At 39.0% G+C, this 25,377-nt stretch overlaps 1 protein-coding gene across 1 annotated transcript in view; it reads left to right on the top strand.

The window, feature by feature from the left end:
* plxnd1 (plexin D1) overlaps positions 1–25,377 on the top strand; it is a gene marked incomplete in the record, with an annotated part of 110,272 nt that overhangs the window by 5,700 nt on the left and 79,195 nt on the right. Inside the window, 5 exon segments of the mRNA XM_014015927.1 lie at positions 4,312–4,434; positions 6,040–6,140; positions 15,843–15,972; positions 20,328–20,502; positions 20,752–20,860. Coding sequence (XP_013871381.1) covers positions 4,312–4,434; positions 6,040–6,140; positions 15,843–15,972; positions 20,328–20,502; positions 20,752–20,860 — 638 coding nt within the window.

Here is a 25,377-nt window from a genome sequence, read left to right as displayed (position 1 = left end):
ATAAATAAATAAATAAATAAATAAATAAATAAATAAATAAATAAATAAATAAATAAATAAAGCGGACTCCCTCCCATGTTTCAGTTCATCGCTCTCCTTTCCACTCACAATTTAACCTCAAAAGTACAAAAACAAACAAACAAAAACAAAACCAAGTCATTGTGCTTTATTGTACAAACAGACTGTATCTCAATGTCTTCCTGCTGTTTTCCTGCTGCCACACCTTCATCCATCTCACTTCTTTTTATTTTCGACGCACAAACACAGAGAAAAAAAAGAGCGTGCAGCAGCTGAGCACTCCTTGGCTGAATAGAGGCTTTCATCTGTATAAAGATGGACAGAGAATGGAGTCAGAGTGACCTGCCAGTACAGCAGGTGTTTTGTTGGCCGGCCGGGTGGCGCTTTGTGCCACAGCTCACCTTCGTACTCCTCCTCCTCCTCCCTGCTCTTTTTTCTTCTCCCCATCCAGGTGTGTGGGCTTCTGTTTACTCTCTCCTCACGGAGTCACTCTGCATATGTGTTCTAGTCTCCAGGGTGAAGACATGGCACAGCTGCTTACTCTCACTGCTCTGTGTGTGTGTGTGTGTGTGTGTTCAGGTGAAAGAAAGCGACAGTAATATTTGAACACCGAGATAACGTCTTTCATCAGAGATTTGCTCAGCTTCCATGTGCTCTGGTTTACCATTAACCAGCAGCCAGGCTCAGGCCCCGCTGATGGTTTTGTCCTGTGAACGTGTGTGTTTGTGTGGCCAACCGATGGAGACGTGACACTGGTTCTTGTCACCAGATGCCAGTCAGCGTGCCAGTTCCTCAGGATGGAGGGACATCTCCACTGGCAAGAGAGAGAAAGAGAGAAAGAGAGAGAGAGAGAGAGAGAGAGAGAGAGAGAGAGAGAGTATGTGAAAAAGGAAAAAAAAACAGAGAGGGAGAAAGAATTCCATTCAGCGGGACATGAATGGACTTCACACAGGACTTTCCAAGAAATGCACACACACACACACACACACACACACACACACACACACACACACACACACACACACACACACACACACACATTCTAACAGGGTCCGCTGGAAATGTGATTTATAGACAAGTAAAGTAAAGGCCCTTTTCAAAGAAACGTGAAGTGCCTGCTGGAATGAAAGATGGCAAAATGTATTCAGGAAATCCTATTAGTCCTCAATAAACAAGGTTTAAGAAGCTGAGGTTTTATATCAAACAGTTCTTTTGTATGTTTAAAACTGCAATATGTATAATAAGTCATGTATCTGGATTAAATTACACCTCGAAGGTAAGAATCTGATTAGTGATCTTTTAAAAAGGATCATGGTAACAATATGAAACTGGCTGAAACTATTTTTTTGCACATCCAGTTTTGTTGTTTTATTTTGTTTTTATGCTAACAAGCATGCAGTTTGTTTGAGACAAAAACATTTTTTGAGTAGTAGCTAAATTGCGTAATTATCTGCCTTCGACACAAGAAAATGGTAAAAAACATAATTTCAGCAAAATAGGGCTCTATTGACTCAAAGCAGAACAGACTAAATCTATAAAACGTGCAAGCTGCAGAGCAAAATGTTTGTAACAAATAAATACAAAGCATAAGAGTCAACAGTTCAGTTAAAATCAGTAACACTCACATGACTGTGTATGAAGATGCTGGCAAGAAGGTATTGAGAGAGAGAAAAACAAAAAAGAAAATGAATTCTTGGGGTAAATGTGATCCGATGGGAGAGAGAAAAACAAATTGTCCAGATCAAACAGTTTGAAATGAACTATAGTCATAATTAACCTCTGCAAACACACTGAAAACCTGGAAAATGATCACTCTGAATTTAAATGTGATATATGTTCTGTGATGTTTATGTATTATTTTTGCTTTACTTTATTTCCTGAATAAACTGGTGAATTAACTCACAAAGAGCATCCCTTCTTATCACTCTGTTGATAAATGACTGAAATTAGACGAGTCGGCTCCGCTTACAGAAAAACAAATCAATGAAATTACCTCAATTTTGGTTTGTTTTCAGCAAGAAGCAAATACAGACAAGTTTTCTTTGTAATCGTGGGTCTGATAGTGCAGTTATAGTTAAAACCTTCACAAAGACACAGCTGCTGAAACAACATAAACAAATTGATGTTTATCTTACAGTTCCTTTTAAATCTTTGCTACAAAAACACTGATATCTGAATCACTGGAGCTTTGAGATTAGTTTTTAACATCTGGTGTATATTCACAACTTGTGTAGGCTGAATAAAACAAGTCTAATATTTTTAACGCCCTCCATGCTTGGTTGCCAGTTCTCATTTCCTTTTTATCCTTGTCTTNAGAGAGAGAGAGAGAGAGAGAGAGAGAGAGAGAGAGAGAGAGAGAGAGAGCCGACAAATCACAGAAATAAGAGCTTTACACTGTCTGCGTGACAGGAAGTCTCACTCAGCACTGTTTGTTTTTCCTACGCAGCTCTGTGTGTGTCTGTGTGTGCGTATGTTTGCTCATACGTGAGAACGTGTCACCGTTTTATTATGTGGAGCTGTAGGAAGGCTGCCGTGTGGATAAATCAATGCTCAGCTAAGCAGGATCAGGCAATAATAATTAAAAATGCTCCTAAAATGTGCATGAGAAAGCAGAGCATGAAAACATTTAGGAATAAAATATGACTTTATTTACCAAAGTCTGCCTTAAAGTTTGTCTTAAAGTTTGTCTTAAAGTTTGTCTTAAAGTTCACATATGAACATTTTACATAGCTCTCTCATGAGTTGTAAAGTAACTAAGTACAAATACTTCTTTACTATACTTAAGTAGAATTTTTGGGTACTGTACTTAAATAATTATTTTTCAACCTACTTTTTACTTCTACTTCTTACGTTTTCACACAGTTATCTGTACTTTCTACTCCTTACATTTAAAAAAAGGCAAGAAGTAGAAAGGCGTTACTTTTATTTCATTTTTTGCTTGTTTTCATCCCAGCTGCTTATTGTAATAAATAAATACTATCCATATAAACTGTGCCTCCTAGATAGAGTGAATTTAATTGTGGTTGAATGAGAAGTATAAATATATAAAACTCTGATACTGTATTAGTTTGTACACAAACAAATCATGTCACACTCCAGCAGGACATACAGTAATCAAAATAAAAACTACTAAAGAAATATTTGTATTTCATGAATTATATTATTGCATTTGGCCGCAGCCCTCAGATAGATTTTAATTTTGGGTAAAAGGTTTGTGCAGCCTTGATATATGTATATAAACTGAAACAGTTAGACTAGTGCATCCTAAATTTAACATCAGTTACTTATTTTAATACAACAGTCATTTCTTTTGGGGAGGTCACCTCCTGATAAATGTCATTACAGAAAATCGAACTGCTCATTTGAAATCAGTACGTTTACTTTTATTACTTAAGTACAAAAAATATCAGATACTTTAAGACTTTTACTCAAGTAATATACCTAAAGGAGACATTAACTTTTACCAAAGTAATTTTTTGGTAAGATGCTTGTACTTTTACTCAAGTATCACTTTGTGGTACTTTATACAACACTGGCTCTCTCAGGTTTCTAAATATGGTCAGATTGTCATGTGGGCTTTAGACATATAGACTAACTGTACATTCAGCTTCAACACAATGAGACAGAACAACAACATAAAAACACTTGATCTGATTAAAAAACAAAGCATTTTCTGAAGTCCTTTATATCATCGACTGCCAGGGTTTTTGTCAAACCTTGAAAATAATGTTAGACATGTTCTGTAAGATCTCATGCAGAGCATGTTAGGAATGACTCTCAGCTACTACCACCACCAGGCTTAAGCTCCATAGTTGTATAATTAATGTTAGTTGACAGTTTTTGCGTTTGCTAAGGTCAAACAGTTGTGATGACATAACAATTAGATTTTAGATCCAGTGATTAGTTTTTAAAAGTTTCATTAAAAATACCGAGTGATTGGTGAGATATTTTGCTAACACAACAGACAAATGAACACACACATGCACACACACATACAGACAGGAAAAAACCTTCCTTGCCTGCCTTTCAGTGACAGGTGATAACTAGCATGCATTTAACATTAATTAATTATCAGCCAGGGTGCTTCCCTCAATCCAAATTATAATCATCTGGTCTTTAAACATCATTTTATTCTATAAACCCGCAAATGGTTAAACCGTTTATTAATCCATGAACGACTCATAATACTGAAGTTTCTACTGAAGCGTCCTAAAGTTGTGCTCATTTTGGGAGAAAAAACCCCAATAGAGATCATCTTATTAAATTTTACTTATCTTTGTTTTTTTTTGTCAGCTGACCCTCCTGGCAAACAAGACCTTGGCCAATCTGACGCTGCCAGCCAGTGAAGCAGTCCACCACATCATGACCTTTGACCCCAACGACAGCAACTTCCTTTATGTCATGACCTCTCACCACGTAAGTGCGCGTCTACTGACGAGCTTTTAATCGCTCCAGATGTTTGCTGCCTCTCTGTAAAAGTTTGTTCCCGTCAGCCTGCTGTTCGGACCACAGGAACCACAATCAGAACACATTCGAAGCAAATCCTCCTCACCTCTGTTTTGGCAAACAAACAGGTTTGTGGTGAAGCTCAAAGTGTCTGAACGCTCCAGAGCTGCGTTTTGGAAACACCTAGTTTCAAAAGCCGTTCTGCTTATGAGGCTGCACCTTCAGTGCTCTGAATCATTATCTGAGATTAGATCATTGTGTTTCCTGCCCCAGAAAATTTTTATACAAATACAGATAAACTAAAATGTGCCTTTTTTGGCTGAAAAAAAATGACTAGAAAAAAATGTGTGAATTGTCTGAATGACCTTGCTGAATCTTAAACTGAAATTCAATCATTAAAGTTCAAACAAGCAGAACAACAAGTAAAAATAGCAAAACAGTAGTAGTAAAAATAGCTGAAAGTGAACATGGGTACCACTGAAGGTAGAAGCTAAAGTTGGAAAACTATAGCTAAAAACCAAATTAGCAACACCTCAGGTAAAAGCTAAAATGTCAAAACAGTAGCTAAAAGCTAAATGGAGCATAAGAAGACAAAAATAGAGCAAGAATGCTGAATTAAGTTTTTGAAGAAACTGAAAAGTCTCACTGTACTTCCATGGGGAAAATTTATAAAGTAAAATTATTTAAAAGGTATTAAAGTTACAAATACTGAAAGTTGTAGCTCACTATTTCTGATCAAGATGAAGGTTTTGATATTGGAATGGCTAAAATAGCACAAAGAATGCAGAATTAAAACAGGAAAACTGTACTGTATTGTGCAAATCTCTATCACATTTGCATTAATCTGGATTGTCTTCCTGTTTTATGGTTTGCTGTCCTGGTTATAGGTTTTATTCACTCCGCAGAAAAGACAAATGCAACTTTCTTTTTTACCTGCCTGTGTGTTGGTTGGTTGGTGCAGAGGGAGCAGAGGGATGCTTCAATTTTATTTTTGCCTCTAGTAAAGAAACAAGAAGTCATTAACTGCGCACAGCATTTGTTTGCACAGCTAACAGATCCAATATTTCTTAGATACCAGCAGCAATCACAAGGGCTGCCTGTAGATTTTTAAAGAATGGTTATTGTCTTTTTTTTTTTTTCAATGAATAGTAAACATGTTGAAGTATAAAAAAAAGTTGTTTATGCAGCCAAATTTTATGATGTGGTCAAGTTTTTGCCATTTTAAAAGTAACTCATCTTTTAGTTTATGAGTTACTTAAAACGGATAAAAATGGCATTAAAAGTGTTGTTTAAAGCTCCTGGTCCAAATCCTTCAAATGACGTAAAACAAAGTAAAAAGAGAGCAAAACAGAGAAACAGGAACATCTGAGGAGCTGAAACCAGCAGACGTTTGGAATTTTATTTTGTTCAGTGACATATTGCATGATTATCAAAATGGTTGTTGAGTAAATTACTGTAATTTAGTTCAGCAGTGGCCAGCACCACCTTATAAAAATATTTTTGCTTTCATCTTGATAACACTGTTTAAAACATTGTGTGTGTGTGTTGTTGTTGTTGTCGGTGTGTGACGGACAGATGCTGAGAGTGAAAGTGGCACAGTGTGACCAGTGGAAGAACTGCAGAGACTGTTTGGGAGCAGGAGACCCCCACTGTGGCTGGTGCACGTTAGAGAACAGGTGAGAGTCCCCCACAGTTTCTGTCTCTTTGTCTTTAAATGTCCTCTGTCTTCTCATTTAGCTCTGTTGGACTCCTTTTAGTCAAATGTTAGTCAAACAATTGATCATATGCCCTGGTGTCATTCCTACCCTGAGTTTCACTTCTCTACTCTTTGTTTTTAAAGTCACGGTTAACACTCTTTATGTGCCTGTGTGCTTGTGTTCATCTGTTAGCAAAATATCTTTTACACCAGAATGGGTTTTACTGAAACTCTCAGAAAATAATCATATGTGCTTCTATCTGATTAACTTTTGGACTTGTAAGAAATGTTGTGATGGATTGTAATCATTTCCTTTGAACAGTTAGAGGATCAAGAAGTCTCTAGTTTTAGTCAGTGTTCGTTTTTAGAACTTACTTCCTTGTTTGCTATGACATCATATCCAGGGTGTGGACATTGTAAGAACAAGTGATGCAGGGCTATTTTGTTGGATCTTTTAGGCAGAATGGTTCAGTCAGGCTGAACCACAAGCGCTGCTGTGATGTGATAAACTTTTATGTCTAAGAATAAACGTTCAAGTCTGAGTACTGGACCAGTTTCCTGTGCCTGATTTGGGTTTTAATTGTACATGTTTCTTTTCAAACTGGTAACTCAATTTTACAATATCCATCTAACCCATAGATTTTTAAAAAATGGCCAGAATTCAGTTATATTTTATAAATATTGAGCTAAAATTTGGTGTGTTCGTACGCATTCAAGCTAAGCTAATGCCTTTGGTATTAACAACTTGGATTATTTAGAATTAGAGCGTAATACAAGCTTAGATGGACACTTCCATCATGCATCTCGGTAAAACATTTTTTTCCCGTTATTTTGGCTTTTGTCACTCTGACTTAGAATCTGTCACCCGGCTGATTGAGTGTTGGCAGAAACACAGTGTGTTTTTGGTCAGGAGGACTGTTGTTGGATCAGTATCGATTTGCCTTTTTTTTTCGTTTGGCCCCTAGACGTGAGAGTAATCTCATTGTTAGGAGGGGCCCCCTGGCTCTCAGACTGTGGGNCAGCGAGGAGTGACTTGGCTGAAGTGGAGCTGTGAGCGAGTGAAAGTACACTGTGATTAATGTGGCGCTGTCAGGACTAGCTCGCTTGGAGAATATGTGTCCTTTCGAACTGTGTTTGTTTGTCTGCATCGTGTATGTGTGTGTGTGTTTCTCTGTGTGTGTGTGTGTGTGTGTGTCTGAGTGACTTGGTTGGTTGCTCGGTGATTAGAGCAGATCAGACATGATAGTAGTGAGTTTTGTGATGAGCTGAGCTGCAGATCTGCAGGCGTGGGCATTGCCAGAGGCCAGTCAGTGCTGGAGTAGAGTGGAAACGATGGCGAGTTTGTGTGTATGTGGTCAGACTGTCATCCGCTTGTCTCCTCTTCTTATTTATCCATGTCTTGTCTCTTTATCCCAGTCCCTTTCCCGCTTCGCTGCGTCTGCTTCAACCCCTCGTCATTCTCCCCATCTTCTGCTTTCTTTTCCCTCTCGTTCTCATTTCTGGCTCTTGTATGGTGAATTTGGGCTTCTATCTCCCGGCCTGCTGCTCCCTCTCCCCAGTTCTCGTCTTCTCCTCCCCCCAGTGCCCTTGTCCCCCCATCTCCATCCCTCTACAAAGGAGCGTTGATTGTGATGATGGTTGTGGGAGTGAGAGAGAGAGAGAGAGAGAGAGAGGGAGCACACTGGTTCTTTTTACGAGAAAATGTCAAAGTGTGTAAGTCTGCGTGTGAGCGTCAGCTTGAGTGTGTGCGTGTTGCTCTCTGGCTCTCGGAGGCCTGGGAGCTGATGTCATGTGTGTTTGTGTGTGTTTGATGCGCTGTTTGGCCGGGCCCGCCGGCCGCTGGGCTGGCTCTGTAGATTCAGGGCCTCGGGGATCAGAGAGGGGTTGAAGTAAAGGGGGTGGGTGGACAACTACAGACAACTGTGAATGAAGTAAAGGAGAGAGAGATTTAAAAAAAAAGGCACCACTAGATCTTACAATCTGTGAAGCCGCCCCGGTCTCTGTGGGGGCCTTTTTGATTTTATGCACGGCTCTGACGTCTCTCAGCATGTCTGCGTGTGAGGAAGAGCATGAAAACATGTCTGTTCACTTGTTGGAGAATGCATTGTTGTCAGAAAGAGAGAGCTCGCTCCTCTGGCAGAGATAAAGCGCGGCCCTTGATCACTCCTTTTCATGCTGGCGACGGCTTAATCTGCCACATGTCACAAGGAAGCACTTAAATATCTTCATTTGAATCAAATTATGCTTGACACGCCATCTTTGCTATTCATAAATGATCATGCTTATCTGCACATTCTTATCTCGCGGGGACTTTCTGCGTGTTTGTGTCAGTGGGAGCACTTTAGAGGCTCATATGTTGTGCTGCTGTTTAACAGCCTCGCCGGATTCCCACCTCATCACACACACGGGTGGGGAAGTGGGGGTGCGATGAGTTTTCGCAGGACATATTTTAGCTGCAGTCGGCTCTTGTTTATTTTAAGGAGCAATTTTTGGAAAGCTTTAACCGTCAGCTGAGCACGTCGAGGCAGGGAAGGAGGCGCGTGTTTGTGTGCGTAAACTGTATTCTTTCTAATATTATTGCATGAGAATTAGTCTTTCGGAGAGACAGGAAGTACTTTGAATTAATTTCTCCACAGTGCAGCATTTGATGAAATCACTGTTTGAATTAGCAGCCAAGATATGAATACATTTTAAGTTTCATTTTTATATACAGACAAGGAAATAGAAATACAGTGATCTGAGTGAGTTGGTGTGTTCGCTTCCTTGTTGTTTCCATGCTTTCGCTGTTGGTTGGTGTTCATGAGAGAGGGCCTGTCTTTTCTTGTTTGTTTCTTTGTTTGTTTTTTTGTGTTTGGGTTTTTTTTAGATGCAAAATGAAATTTCCTGGATGCCTGCATTGAGTTTCCACCAATTAGGAGGTATTCAGCGCTTAAGATAAGATCTAGAAGACTTCACTGGTTAAACCAAATAGATTCGTCCAGACGGAAACAAAGACGACTGTCACAGCACTGATGCAAACAGATTCTGGGTTTTACAGACTCTTTGTATGAAGGCTCCATGGCCGTATGTGGACTTACTGATTTTTTACTTAAATTTTTTTACATTTTAAGTTGATATTTCTTATTGAAAACTGACATTATTGGGTAATTAGTGATTCTAAGTTGGCTGCAGTTGTGAGTTTGTTTTGTTCAAATGAAAAGAAAGGACTAACTCCTGCAAAGCATTTGAAATAAAGGTAGATGGATGCTAATGAGTTATATTTTTGACCTTCTTTTCACTAATTATGTAAATCACATTGTGATACGTTTGCCTTACTCTTACCGAGACGATTGTTGGACGTGCTTCAAACAACACACCCTTTAACGACTAGCTGATTCATACATGGCAACCCCTTCAGACGTTTTAACAGTAAAATGAGCCTCAAAAATCTGTAATTTTTGCAAAACATCTGGGTGCAGGCAGACTGTTGGCTGCAGCAAAATCAGAAGGAAATGAGGACGAAAGAACTTATTTCTGGCAGCAGAGTGGGTTGGATGTGGATATTTAATGTTATTAATTGTTTTTAATGTCCTATAGGCTCTGAAATGTAAAATAAATTTGAAACTGAGTTTTTGAAAAAATCCGTAAAATATGAAAAAATCTGTGAGACTGCCCTATGCGTCCGTACACCTGCAAAATAACAGGACAATCTCAACAACTTGACATGTATACTGATTGACCAATCAGAGCCTTTCTGAGGAGGGCACACAAGCTAAAACAGTCTCCAAATAAATTAGATTTTACAATGAAGCATGGAAACATGTTTTAGTTGTTTTTCTTGCAGCTACTCCCTTCTTTGGGAGTTGCCACAACGTGGGACCTTGTGTTTTGGAATTGTCTTTATTAAACTTTCAATGAAAATAATTAACACAAGGCACACAAACTGCAGCTGAAAATTTTTTTTCATGTTGGGCACAAGTCTTCACAACTGTTCCTGCTCCCTCTCCCTCACATGATGAACAGTTGTCTGTCATGCATACATGGGTGTTAACCAACAACTGGTTCTTTAACTATAGGAAAACTTGTTACAAATCAGCGTGTGGCCAGTGGGTCTCTGCATCCTGTTTTAAGATGTCAGGTTAAGATAAGCAAACTATCAGTACAAGTAACTGTCGCTCTTTTTCAGCCTTTCATCAGTCACAGCAAAACACACACACTGCTAGCTTTATTAAGAAACAAATAAAATATAACAAAGCCTCTACAATCACACGAAAGACTTTGCATTTATTGCCCTTCCAGATTTGCCTGTTAAAAACCTGCACCTTGTTCTTTGCTTTGCTTCATACAGAGGGTCTGAACTCTCGGCTATTGAGAAAGGATTGCTTGCTGGATGTGTGGACTTTGTTGAAGTTTAAAAGAATTGGATCTGATTTTCCCAATCACTAATGTTTGGCCGTGATAGTGCACCAGCTCCACCGTGAAGGAAACTACGCTAAGAAGCTAACCAGAAATTGCGTGCGCTGTAAACAAACATCTCTTACTGAGAAGAGAGAAGTACCGAGCCAAACAAGATGGCTGTACATGACTGCAGGCTTTGCGAGGCAAACTTTATTTAATTTGGAAGCCTTGTCAACACGGACTCAATGGTTTCGTTCACTTCCTCCGCTGCCATTGCTAAACTACAGACAGACTAAAACAACGCAGAAAATCAACGTCATCGTTCACAACTTGTCCTTCTGTTCGCTGATTGGCCCGGTTTCTACCAGAGAAATCCTTGTCAGTAGCCGTGTTTCCATCAATGTTTTTAAATGCATATTTTGAAGTATCACATCAGAAAAGGAGAGATGGAAACACATTTGCCGAATAAGTTCTGATGTAGTGAACATTTACCTCACATGGTCGATCAGCTGTTCCCGCAGTAGAGCAACTGCAGCCGCGACTGACAGCAGGACCCTCCTCCCACTGTCAGCGTCTTCTCAGTTATTCCCGTAACGTGAAGAGAATTACATTTCTTTCTCTACGTCGCCATACAGCAGTAACATTGCCAAAACAAGTTGATGTGACAGAATAATTACAACTTTTCCAATAGTAGCAACATGTTCCTGATAACTTCTCTCCATTAACCTGAGATGTGTGGACCCTGTGAGTTTGCGACTTTTATTTCCTGTTAACTACACACATGCGTCTGACGTAATTGATTCACTTCAAGCCAGTTGATGGAAACACTTTTGTTTCGCATTTCTTCATTTTTTCCTTTTTGCAAAATTTTTAAAACTTGCTCAAAATTCGAATTAAAATTGTGTAGAAGATTTGCATAAAATCACGTCGGAGTCACCAAAACTGTAAGAACATTCGTATTCAAAGACTGAAGTCAATACGAAAACCACCACTGTTAAATAAAATGATTTGTAGAAGGAATAAAAGCACACAACACCAGAATTCTGGAACCGAGTGTGGTTTCCTGTCACCAGAGCTGACAAACCAGGAAGTTGATCAATTTATACAAGGTCTTCAATGCCTGCGTTCGCCCCCCACTGACATATGGCTGAATCACAGGCATTCAGACAAAATTCTCTCCTACTGTTATTATAACGGTTGATTATGTGTTGTTATATTCTTCAGACATGTAACTAATCTATATCAATCAAAACATAATAGATTAAACATTGTCAACATTATAAACAGGAAAACCTAAAATATATAGTGTTGTGTTTTTAACATCAGTATTAACCTGTAATAACTATAAATTTGTTCAATTGGATGGAAACACAGCTAGTGAGAGAAAGCCCAGACGGAGCAGTTAAAGGGGATTAGAATCAAGCAGAACTGCGTAGGAAGGCAAGGGCCAGGCTACTTCCACACGCAACCTGGGCTCAAACTTCTAGCCTTAGAATTACGAGACCCCTGAACACCAAACTACTGTGGCTCCGTGGAAACATCTCAGTTTACGACACAAATATAATTGTTGATCAATGAATAAGTTTAAAGCTCAACACCTTAGAAAAGGAGTTCTGTAAATGTGGAATGCACAAAAAATATCTTACTTGTTGTAGATACTTCCTCGAATGACCTGATTTTGGCTGAATTGACGATCAATCTAATCTGAGAAACAATCAGAGCGGTTAATGTGAATGCTGTTTTATAACATTTAACAACACATTCTCCCATTGTTAAAACAGCCATTTAGTAGACATGAGATGGATTTTTAGCTAAATATATGCAAATTTTTAGCTATTTTTTGCACATTTTAAGGTTAGTTGGCAGTGGCAGCCATCTTGAATTGTTTGACTAAAAAGTTAAGTTGTAGATGTACATTCAGTGATTACTTTCTTTAAGGCTTGCTTAAATTTGTCCTAAGGTTTAAAACATATTTTTATAATGCAAATGAACACGAGCAAAAACCATTATTGCCTGCCTTTCCCTTTCGACAGTGAGCAATAAAAATGTTTGGTTTTTTTAATGTCTGCAGGAGGCTGTACTTTTAGTATAGCTCACATCAACATGAGTTTGAACCAAGAAGATATTTAGAATGATTTCCTGGCAGTACGAATGTCACAGTTGTGCCAAATTATTCAGTAGTTACTGAGAGACTTTTATCCTGTCAGTGGGGTTTTATTAGTAGCCGCACATTGTTTTGGCACGCCTGCCTTGAAACTCAGATATCTTGTTAACAGCTGCACATAATTCCCAGTCGCTCTAAAATAAACAAGTATTTATTTTCAGAGCAGAAAGGAAGTTCAAAACTAAACAAGAATAAATGATTAAACTGATTTTTTTTCTCATATATTTAACTGGACTCTTGAGGCCGTGTTTAGTTTTTATGAGTTATGGGTTTTTTCTTTGCTTAAAGAACGTCGTTTGTATCTTTGTCCTGGTTGCAGACCTCGCGGTCCTTACGGGTCCCTAAGTGCAGGAGGGACTGAGCATTCTGGACGTCTCCTTCCCTCAAACACAAACCCTCACACTCACAGGCAGGCAGGCACATGGCCACACACTTTACTTTCAAAAAACAACTAGCAGAGTGTGAAAGGCAAGTGGGCTGCGCCAAACTCATTATGTGGCGTGTAGAGGATGACAATAAATGGTGCCTCTGTGTGGTTCCTCCTTCCCTCTGAAGTGACTTTGTCCTTCCAGCAGATGAACGGAGCTCCGTGCCAACAGCCAAGTTCATTAGTGAAGCACAAGTCAGAGTGTGAGGCCACCTTGTTTGTTGAATGCCCTTTAACAATCCCTGTGTCCTAAGTATTCATCGTATTCACAGATTCACACACACACGTGCTTTATGTTCGAGCAAACAAACACACATTCATGGATTGACTGTTGGCCCGTGCAGATTAAAACCCACTCGGGTAGTTTTGTTATTCACATATCTGTAATTGGCCCCTGATCTGTGGCGCCCTTTGGGGTGAGTTACCATGGCAAAGCGTGTGACCTAGAGTCAAGTAGTCTCCTGAGTGGATCCAGGCGAACTGACAGCCGGGCTCTGACTGAAGAGACCAGAGCACCTCATAAATCTGCAGGAAGCAGACCGTCAAACCCAACGGTGAGACTTCGTCAAAGTCCTGGAAATTCAATGAAACTGAGAATTTCGAGCCAGAGTTATAGCTAACTAAAACTAACTAAATAACGAAAACTGAAATAAAAAACATTTTAGTTAACTAAAATAAATAAAAACTGTAATAAAATGAAAAAAAAAAACCGATAACTAAAACTGTATAATCGTTTTACAAATCTAACTAAAACTAATTGAAATTATAGATAGAATATCCTTAGTTTTAGTGTTTGTCAATTTATTTTGAGACTTGTGGATTTTTTTTTTCCAAATCGAGCAGTTTCACATTAGCTGTGTGCAGTTTGCGGCACCTCTTGGTCCGTAACATTATAGTCGGCTGCTTAGCATCGCCTGCTAAATGATGACAACAAAAGTTGGGAGAAAGCAGAAACGTCCACTTTGGGATTTCTGTGAGAAATATAAAATCAAGTGTCTTGTATGGAAACTGGTGATAAAACAGGTGGAATACTTCTCAAGACAAAAACTGCATGAATCAAGCTCACACAAGATGGCTAACTATGACTATCTTGACACGCTAGCTTCTCTCAGTAGCTCCCATGAAAAACAAGTAGCAGGTAGTACAGGGTTGGAGACAACTATTGTCACAATCACCGAAGTCCTTAGTTGGCAAAACTGAGTTACACAATTATTTTAGGAAGGTGTCGCTGTAATGGACTGCTTTAACTAGCGACCAAATAGCTGTAGGTTAGTTAACTCACAGGAACATCACAACAAGCTTGGGGATGCATTGGCAAATTCAAACTATAAAAAAATACCTAATACTTGAACTAATAAAAACTAAACTAAAACTAAGCATTACAAATGCAATAATAACTAGAAGCACTTGGAGAATGCAAACCTCCGCCAAGTCCAATTTCCCCCATCCTGTAATAGAGTAAATGCACAAAAGCAGAGATAGAAACAGATTTGCCCAATAAGTTGTGACGTAGCGAACATTTAAGCAGGCAGTATGCAAGGAATTTCTTCTTGGTGGAGTCCAATGTGAAAAAAAAAAGAAGAAAGTCAGACTCGTCACCCAACGTTATTCATCGTGAAACTGGTGTCGGATTAAGCTCCTAAGTTTTCATCAGTCACATTTCACCGTGTAAAACGTCAGTTTTATCCCTTTGTATGAGTTTGTAATGGTTTGACTCTCTTCATAAAGTTCTTCCTGGTACCGTCGCTCTGGAAGTGAGGGGGTCAGCGCGGCCGAAAACATTACCTCGCCCCTGGTCTCATTTAAATAATAAAAATGAACAAACAAACAACCTCCAAGTCCACCGCACCTGTGCGCATCACTCCTCTTCCTCATTCTTCATTGATTTTTTACAAGCCTACGACAATGTGGTGTGTTTGAGGAAATGGGAAAAATGGGTTTCACGTTGCAGTCACGCACTTCCTGGTCAGAAGACGTTCAATGCGCACCAAATGCATAAAAATGCGTACATTATGGCAAGACTTATTCATCATTATATCTGGTTTTAATATTACTTTTATAAAGTTTGAAGTCCGTGCTGTGTAATCCAGTTCAAATGAACACTGAACACTCTCACTGTTTTTTACAGAAGCCCTGTGAAAGCATCACAGCTTTGCCGATCTGAGAGGATTAATAGAAAAAAATTCCTGTATCCGTATCGTGATCCGGAACATCACCAAAATTTAATGGTGTGTTATGTGGGCGAGTTCCCACATGTGGTAAAAATGTCATGACAATCTGTCCACAGGTCCACAGACAGGCCAACCGAGAGACCGACATACGTGACCAAAAACATTACCTCCTTGGCGGAGGTAACTAATAAAAACTAGCAAATCCACTGTAAAAACTAATTAAAACTAACTGAATTAAAAGAAAAAAGTCTAAAACAAAATAAAACTAAACTATAATGAAAAATCCAAAACTATTAAAACCTTGGTTTGAGCAACAAAAGGATGAAATGTTGACCTTAAAGCTCGGCATTCACACATCCGCCGCGGTCAGCCCTTTGGTTTATGTAAGTAGCTGCAACAATGACAAGCAATTATTATATATAATTGTAATGTCAAAAGAAGGTGGGGGTCAGGGAAGTCGTGCAAATGCTCATTACTGCTCATGACTGCTGTGAGTTGTCTCAGTCCACTGTGGAGTCTGATTTTTATTTTTTATTTGTCTAGATGTAGCATCCAGAAGGAATGTGCTCGAGGACTGCTGGCTCGCTCCTGGATCCCTGTGGGTGAAGGCCCCCAGCAGTGTCCTTCCATCACCCTGACGCCCCCGGAGATCAGCATCTCCGCCGACATCAAGGTAACCATTAATTCTCCTCACGCCGCCGTCGCTGTGACCTTTTCAATGAGTCAAACAGACGCGGCTGCTGATCTTTATAGAACTATGGCAGCAATGGGGTCACTGTATTTAAAGTTGATTTCTCAAACGCGCTTTATAATCTGACACCTCTTTCTATAACTGCCCAGCCTATTAATAAAACTGAACTGATAAGATCACGCCACTGCTGTTTGATGCACCGGTCCCCTCGATTCACCCCCACCCACCACCACTGTCTGTAATAATACGAGTGTTTGCTCAGTTCTTCTGTTTGTTTGGCTTTCTGGATTGAGAGGGATTTGCCTTAAAGGGGATATCTCATGCAAAATCCACTTTTAGCTGTTAAATGCATTTTGAATTTAGTCTCTCCATTGCTGCACAGATATCTTTATATTCTGTTTGGGACATTTTTTAAACCCATTCAGTTTTCTTTTGCTTTCTATGATGTTTTTTGAACTATTACATCACAGTATTTGTGACAGAACTCCTAAATAATGTCTGGACTTACCAACTACGATTTGGTGGTCTTCATTCTCCTCCAGCTCTGGGTCAGACTCTGGCTCCAACATGTAAGGCTGGATGGACGAGTCTTCCCTTGTTGACTTCTTTTAATTACTTATCGTTGTGAAACACCTCATTTAGATTTAAAGAGACAGCCTCAAAATGAGTTGATCTGAGATACACCTCAGAGAATGGGTGAAAGAGGGGCTTGTGGAGTTACAATAAGGAGGAATTCAGACCAAAGTATTGCAGTTTCCACTTCATATAGACCCCAACTGAATGATTAAAATGTGAAAAAGAAGGATTTAAAAGCAGGATATGTCTCCTCTAATTCTGTTTCACTGCTCTCATTGCATCTCATTTTAATGAAATTCATTTTATTTTTAGTTCACAACAAGTTCATCTCAGGGCACCATACAATACAAACAAAAAGTCTGTTCAAATCTGATTCCAATCCAATTATTTTACATTACCTCCACATAGTGCATTATAAAATGGCAATTAGTAAAATTGACGAATTTAAGTAGGCCATCGGATTGCGTCAAATCTTAATTTATTTAATCTTTAATACAAGTTTGAGCCTGGCTGTTAAAGAGTTTTGTATGTATGAGGTAAGATTTTAAAATCTATTTGGAATTTGACAGGAAGCCGATTGAGAGAAGCTAAAAATATGAGCCCTACTCTTAACGCTCATCAGAACTCTGGCAGCAGCATTTTGGATTGAGACTTAGAGAGTTTATTTATTTATTTATTTATTTATTTATTTATTTATTTATTTATTTAAGATCCAGATATTAATGTGTTATGTATAGTTTACAAGCAAGTCTTAGTTCTGAAACAAATGTGAGAACTTCTCTGTGATAAGTGACGCACAGCTGCCCAGAAAACAGGAAGCAGCCAGGAGTGAGACCGCTTTTGAACCTTTGAAATGTGAACAGGATGTTTAAAGAACTCCTGCATGGTTTTTTTTCAATACCATCTGTAATTAAAGCTCCTACTTTACTTTGTGTTCTTTCTAATTTGAAAAAGGGAGTACGGGACTGTAGGACTTTAGCCTCAACAGGGTGATTTCCAAGCTGAAACCTAGGTGTACAGGAAATGATCGACTGAAGGATGATGCAACTTTCAAATCCTGTTTTTAGGTCTTTGCTGGATTTTTTTTCCCGTTTTCTTAAAGACGTAACTCTCAGATGCTGTTCTTCTGCTGTGCATGGTTCTTTTAAGCATGACACTTCTTTTGTTCTCCACTTGTCATCGCACAATCTAAAGCTGTTTGATTAGTGTGTGCTGACAATGTGCGTGCTTTGGGCTATTTTCAGCTAGAAAAGACGAATATATTTGTCATGTGTCTTACCACTAAACTTAGTCATCAACAAATGTGTGCATGGGATTTACTGATACTGTCTGTTTTTGTGTGTGTGTGTGGTGGGGGAGGGACATAAAAAGTAGTTTTTTTAAATAAATGAGTGAATTTAATATCCACAGCAGTTCTTATTTACCCTCAGTCATTATGTTTGAGTAAGTTGTTTAATAAGTAAATTCTGTGAATGAAAAGTGATGCATTTACTTTTCTTTACTTATTGTCTGCTAGAAAATCTTTAAAGCAATGTTTTTGCCCACGTCTGTGTGTTTGTCTGCTTCTTAATAAAATATCTCATGAATCCGGTGGATTTTGAGGAAGCACCCAGAAAGCTCACAGCTTTAATAAAATAAAATAAAAAAACAGACAAAGGCTCACACATTTTTTTTATTTTTAAAACACCAAAAGTGTATTTGTGACACTTCAGAATTGCTCACACATTACTTATTTTGAGTTGTCCTCACCTTCTGAGCTTCCACACCTTTTTTTTAAACCAGTATTTTTTATTCACTTGTACAAGATTGAGCAGTTGTTGTGTTAATGAGTGAGTTTCTTTGAGCAGTTCTAAACACAACATCTAATAAAGGTCAGACAATTTCATAGTCAGATGGAGCCTCAAAAACCTGTGCCAGGACTTAGCTGAGCGTAGTTCTCTGGAGGACTTCTTTTCTACAGTGGGGCACTGCATCAACTGTGTCTAGATGCACTTTTTACAAATAAAACTGTTGTCGTGTTTTAATGAAAATGAGTTGTTTTTGCTTGAAATCAGAGTAGAAAGACATCAACACTGCATTTGTTCATTTATTGTCATATTGTCATTGCAATATTAAGCACGGTTATTGCAAATTGCATGTTTTCTTAATATCGTGCAGCCATAATACAATGTGTGCCTTTGAAAATGTTATAATTGTAAGCTTTTGGCTTTTTTATTGTTTTATTTAAGTTGTGAGTTTATGTCTTGGGAGCTTTTGTCAGGGACTCACTGGATCGACAGCTGATTTAATTTCACAGCTAATTCAATTCAAAATGTCTGCCACAGCCATCTAACATCAGGAAACACAAAGTGTCTCAAACTCAAGAGTTCTGTGTGGTAGTAGCTGACCATCATCTTCAACACATACTCTGAGCTTTAGCTTTTTTGACAGTATTGCACAATGTAACATGAAACTACGATTACATTGTAGTTTGACCAAAACGTCTCAAACAGCAACAGTTCTCATCAGTGGAGGATCTCAGTTTATTATACATTCTTTCTAGCAATACTAGTTCTTCATTTGCAATAAAAAAATGTTTTGCAACATTCCTTTGCAAACTTTTGAGCAAAAATCCCGTGTGTCATTTTTTGTTTTTTTGTCAGCTACTTTCTGTTCTGTTAATGAAAAATGCAAGGTCAGCTTTAAGTTTTAGTTCGGCTTTTTAGTGCAGGAAAAACAAAAGGCACGGAAAAGTAAGGTAAGTAGTCCTATTAACGTTCCGACACTGATTTTTAAGCCTCACTTTCCCGTTTTACTGTTTGTTATGATATGATGTCTGGTTTTTCTAAACCACCAGTCTGATTTAATCAGTCCTGGCAGGATAATATATCGCGGTTCAGAAAGGTGTCTGATTGGTTCTGACATGCAAACTGTTGTTTTCAATAATCCCCTTCTAGTCGGTGTAACGGAGAGATAACAATGGCATGATTGGATCAGTGATCTTTGCCACGTGGGATAGATTTGACCTTTAATTACAGATGGTAATTTGATGTCGGCCGGAGACGACAGGTCATTAATTGGTTCATTAATCGTGAATATTTGCTGGTTATGAAGATCGGTCCTCAGTGGGGCTGTAATGGCTTCACCAGCTGCACTGATTCACAGGCAGGAAGCTCGGCTCAAGGTTGTCTCCCCAAACAGGAAGCAGGCAGGAGGTTGGAGCCTTCGCCAGGAAATGATCGATTCTGACGAACAATAGAGTGAATTTTTTTTAAAGGCATGTCAGCACATGCTGCAGTCCACCTCAGCCCCCTACCTGCTGAGGTGCAGAATACCTCCCCCTTCCTCCTCCTACACCCCCAGCCCCCCACCTGTCACCTCACCACCCCGCCTGTTTTTATTTCCTCACATTGGTCTCATTTAGCCAAAAAAATCAGAGGTGTCAGCAAGGTGTTATGTTTCTCATTATACATCTGTCGTACCTCAACACCCGGATTTAAAAGTAGCACGCTGCCATCTGTTTCTTCATTACACAGTAAAGTTCATCTATTTCTCTGCCTGAACTCCTGAGCAATCTTGAAGTAACGCCAACCTCATCCGCCCTCTCAATCACGGCGTGTACAAAAAAATAAATAAATAAAATAAAAACGAAATTGGAATCCGCATTTGTGGGCATGACAAATTAAAAATCAAATTATTGTTTTTTTCTCCCCGACAACGTGAGCAGCTGTTTTTGCGCCTGTGTCTCAGGTTTTTTTTTCTTATTTTTTTGTTTGTCATAGGATGTTGGCATCCTGATAAACGGCAGCGTTCCTGATCTGACTGGCTCACGGGTGGAGTGCGAGTACAGGCCGGGGGTCTCTTCAGCTGCCACCTTACACCTGCACGGTCCCGCTCAGATCCAAACATGCCCCTTACTTCCTCGAGAAAACTACCAACCCATCCCTCCTGGCACAGGTGAGACATGCAGACAGCCTTCTACTTCTCAGACAGGTTACTCCACACAGCACTGCACAGTTAGATGAATGTTTTTGTATTTTTTTTTAGTAGAACAAATGTAATTTCCTCTTTCATCTCTAATAATGCAGCCGATTCAGTAGCAGCAGAGCAGCACTGCTGTCTAGTTTGTCTCATGACAGCGATATCATCTCCAAATGCTCCTGAGCTCCGCCCGCATTCGGCTCGACAAGCTTTGTTTTTCTGCAGATCACATGACTGTTTCGGTGGCGATAAAAGTTAATGGCACACCTGTGGTATCTGGGAGCTTCATCATCTACGACTGCGAGAGGACCGGCGCGATACACCCAAAGACATCGTAAGTCTCACGTTTGACTACATCTTAGAGTTAGTGGCGCTCGGAGAGTTTCCACTGTCACTGTGTTTTATTTTAATACAGATTTACACAAAGAGAAGGCAACAGTGGAAAACCAAAAAATGACATTTTACAAAGTGGAATAGTAGTGTTAGAGATTAAAATTGTTTTGTTTTGTAGCCTTTATGTTTTATATTGTTTCTCTTCTTTACTAAAGGAAATCATTTCTGTCAAATCATGGTTTCCAGTTGGGTTGGCGTCTTAAAATTAAAGCTCTTTTTTATGTTTCAAATGACTGATTGACAGTTTTACCACAGAATGCTTTGAAAGGTTTCTTGATCTGAACCAGTGTCCCATCTGACCTGAGCAGTGTTTTACAGGATAAAGCTGATCATAACAAACCATTCTGTTGTATATGTTGTAAAGATGGATGAAGACACTCTGCTTTTATTCGTTGCTCAAAATTGAATCCCAAATGTAAATATTTTGGGGTGGCACCATATTGTATTTTCAGGTGTGGGGGTTAAACCGTCGATAGGCATTGAAGCACCTCATTTGGATTTAAAGAGACCGCATCTACAGTAAACAAGTTGATCTAAGACCCACCTCAGAAAAGTGGTGAAAGAGGGGCTTGTGGAGTTACAGTAAGGAGGAATTCAGACAAAGCATTGCAGTTCCACTGTATGTAGACCCCAACTGAATGATTTATGTGAAAAGGGATTTAAAGGCAACAGAATAGTTAAAAAGGTGTTAAAAAGATGTTAAAAATAAACACAGGCTGGTATTATTGTGATTATAAAACATGTAAGGCCACACGGAGGCACATGTAATGACTGATGCCTCAGAACAAGAAGGTCCAGGGTTTGAAACTGTCTTGGGCTTTCCTGTGTGGAGTTAGCATGTTCTCCGTATGCATGTGCAGACGTTCTTTAATTACTCAGGTTCTAAACTTTACAAGTTTAATTAATTGGAGACTCTGAATTGTCCCTGAAGGTGTTGTTTGTCTCTGTGTCCCTTGTGACCAGTCCTGGGTGTACCCTGGATAAACACCAGTTCCGTCTGACCCAGAACAAACCCAAGAAGGAATAAAAAGAAAAGAATAAGTAAATGTGAAACGTTTTCTTTAAACAAGCACCACTTTATTAATAACTGCATGTACTTTTGCAAAAGTAGAACATTTGTTTCGGTTTATTTTTGTCTTCCAAGCATTTCCATTCCCCTAAGACCTTCAGGCCCTAACTAGCAGATTTATAATAAGTCTCTTCAAACAAACCTTCTTAAAGGAGACTAAATACCAACAAACTTGCACTTGAAGCCACCTCTAAACAGTAAACTTTAACCAAAATATCAGCCTTTGTCCTTTGTGACATTTTAGATCTGAACACACAGCTGGACAGAGGAGGCAGAGCACAGCTTCTCATCTGTGTTTGTCTCCTGTGTGTCCCCAGTCTCCTCATCAAATGCTTTCTATTTCGGCCACGCTGGGTAAACACAGCCAACATGTCCTCTTGGAGGGCTTATTGTGTGTTTGGCTTGCTCCTGGTTTCTCAGAGCTGGATCAAATGTTGGATTAATATGCTGTAAACGCTAAGCCAAAGGAAATTAGATATGTATGTGTTGGGTTTTTTTTGGGTTTGTTTTTCTTTCCGTGAAGGACTGCGACTTGTATGGCCTGGTCACAAAGAGGGTTTTCTCATATCTGGAGGCAATCCAGCTGGCGTCCAGCTGCATGTTGGAGGATTCGCTTCATCTGATGGGCAGATCTTAGGCTTACAGCACCATCATCACTAGTGTGTGTGTGTGTTTGACAGATTGTCTGAGATCAAAAAGCGTTTCGGTTTCTCTCTTTTGTTCACTTTTTGAAAGCAGTTTCGAGGTGTGAACACAGCGGTTGCAGGTACTTGCGTGCAAGACTGCATCCAATATGTGCACGTGGCCCCGGCTCCTGGTGAGGTCCAGGAGTGTGAAATTAGATGGCGGTTTTGTCGAAGGTGATAATGAGCAAAGTGCCGTTCTCACAGGATGAGCATTAGGATAGAAAGCGCAGAATTGATATATTCTGTGATCTGATTCACTTCAAGGTGTTTATTTTTTATTTTTTATTTTTTATCGTGACTTTGGTGATAGACTTACACCCTCAATCAAAGTGGAGATTTTGTTTCGTCCTTTAGGGGAAAAAAAGGCATACATCAAAGTCTTATTGAACAGTTAGGAGCAAATAACTCTTTTCTTATGGGAATAGCATTTTTCTTCTATTAGTACAAAGATGCTTTTCTGTTTTAAATTGACTGATGCTACATGGGTTTGATGTTTAACTAATGTTTGACTAATGTCATGCTTTGATGCGTTTTTCATCAAACTGTCGTTATTCTTTTGAGAAGAGTTCAGATTAAAATTATTTACTATTAATGAGTCTGTTTTATGAATGAAACAAGCCTTCGTTTTCAAAGACACCCACACATGAAAGAGTTTTTACTAGATTTAGTTATCATCTTAAAAAGACAAATAAATACAGACTCAGTTTTCATGATGTAGGAAAATGGCTGAAGTTTTATTGTAGATATTCTAACAGCTGGTGACTGTGTAACTGTAATGGGTTTTTTATTGCCTGACACCAACCAGAGATTGTAACCAATTTACAAACAAATTACAGAAGAACTGTATTTTCCTTTTATCGCCTGTCCCTGAAAGGCAAAAAGCTGTTACAAAAATGGCTACAGTTCAGTCACTTTTGCAAACGTTGTCCTATAATTTGGTGTCATATCTGAGGCTGATCCTTAACACAAATTTTGAGTGATAATTGTGAAAGATCTCTTTAAAATTTAGCCATTAATTATTAGAAGGACATTTTGTCTGTTGGCAAAACATCAATATAATCAATCCAGTTCAAGATGCTAACACAAAAATGACTACAATTCAGTCAGTTTTACAAATATTAAGCTAAAATTGGACGTGGTGGTAGCTGAGAGTTCACAACAAATAAACTTTATGAGATGGGGGTGAAATCTCACAATATGGCAGATCAGATATAATGCTCTTCTCAAGCTTAGAGGCTACGTTCACACTGCAGGAAAATGCGACCCTCACAGTCTGAACATGACAAATCTGATCTTTTCTAATCCGACTCAGGCTTTTCTTAGAATGTGGTACTAAGTCAAACACATATGGATAATAAAGTTACTGGATCGATACTTTATTTAAAAATAAGATGCTGCACCGGAGAAGCCGACTAGAGGCAGGTTCAAATATCAACCCTGAACTAAACAAGCAGGTCAGATTATTTAATCTGCTCTGTCTGCACAACTTCAGAATCGACATGCTAACATGTAGCATCCATTCTTAGCCTGTAAACAGGGAGCTGAATGTGACGTCAGTGGAGAGTTCACACTGGAGTCCGATAGAGGTCGCATTTAAAATGCAATGTGAAAGTCCATGCACAAAAAATAATCAGAATTAGGACCTACATTGTGAACGTCGCCTAAAGCAGCTCCCAACTCAGACATTTGTCAACCAAAGATGATTTTAATCTAAACTTTGACATGAAAAGTAGCGAGCGACATGCATTCCTTCAAGGAATTCAAGGTCTTTAATTCATTTAAATATTCTGAGTTTCCTCTTCATTATCAAATTTAAAGTGATTCGACAGTTGGTGCAGGCGGCACATGAATTTGTAAAAATAGTTTCACATTTAAAACACAACGAACAGATGATAGGTGTGAATTTTAGCACAGTGGCAGTTTTTTTTATATTTTATTTTTTTCTCAAGTACAGATTCCAGATTGTTCTTTTGTCATAATAATGAATCTTGGCTCTGAGCAATCCAAAAATATTCTGGCCCCTAATTTTATTTTGTTTATATGTATTTATTTTTCCTTTTTGTATCAGTGAGTCCAGCAAATTACAAACAGTGCATCAAATGAACCCACGTGTGATTCAATATGTTTAATAACTGTAATAAAACAGGATAAATATGTTCGGAACGAGCTGAGATCTGAATATTATTTACTGGTTTGTGAGGAACTGTAGGTTGTTTCTCTCTGTTTAAAATGTGAAATGGCTGATCAGAGAATGTGTGTGTCTGAGTGTGTGTTTACACACTTCTCCCTCAACACACAAAAAGTGGTCACCCGGCAAAGTGTTAATGGTAACCAGACGATAGCATTCCAGGCTCGAGAATCAGCCCAGAAGGACAAACATCCAACCTGCACTCTTGTGCTTTTGTCTCAGACTCTTTGTTTTTTTCTTTATATGTCAGGTCATGTCTCTACTTTCTCCTCTCTCTCTTCTGATGTGGTTCTCTCAGTTAACTGCTGCCCTCTTTTATACCGTTTTGTGTCGCTCACCCTACTGAAAGTCATCCTTTTCTCCTGGTTGTATTTCTCTTTGACAGAGATGTGATTGAGGATGTGTGTTTAACCACTGTGTCCACTAAGAGGCCCTGAGAGTGCGAGGCTCTCAGTGTATTTAGTGCAAGTGTGTGTGTGTGTGTGTGTGTGTGTGTGTGTGTGTGTGTGTGTGTG

The sequence above is a fragment of the Austrofundulus limnaeus genome, unplaced genomic scaffold, assembly GCF_001266775.1.
Source record: "Austrofundulus limnaeus strain Quisiro unplaced genomic scaffold, Austrofundulus_limnaeus-1.0 Scaffold3, whole genome shotgun sequence".
In the NCBI taxonomy this organism is placed as follows: domain Eukaryota; kingdom Metazoa; phylum Chordata; class Actinopteri; order Cyprinodontiformes; family Rivulidae; genus Austrofundulus; species Austrofundulus limnaeus.
This window is presented reverse-complemented; position numbering and strand designations above follow the sequence as displayed.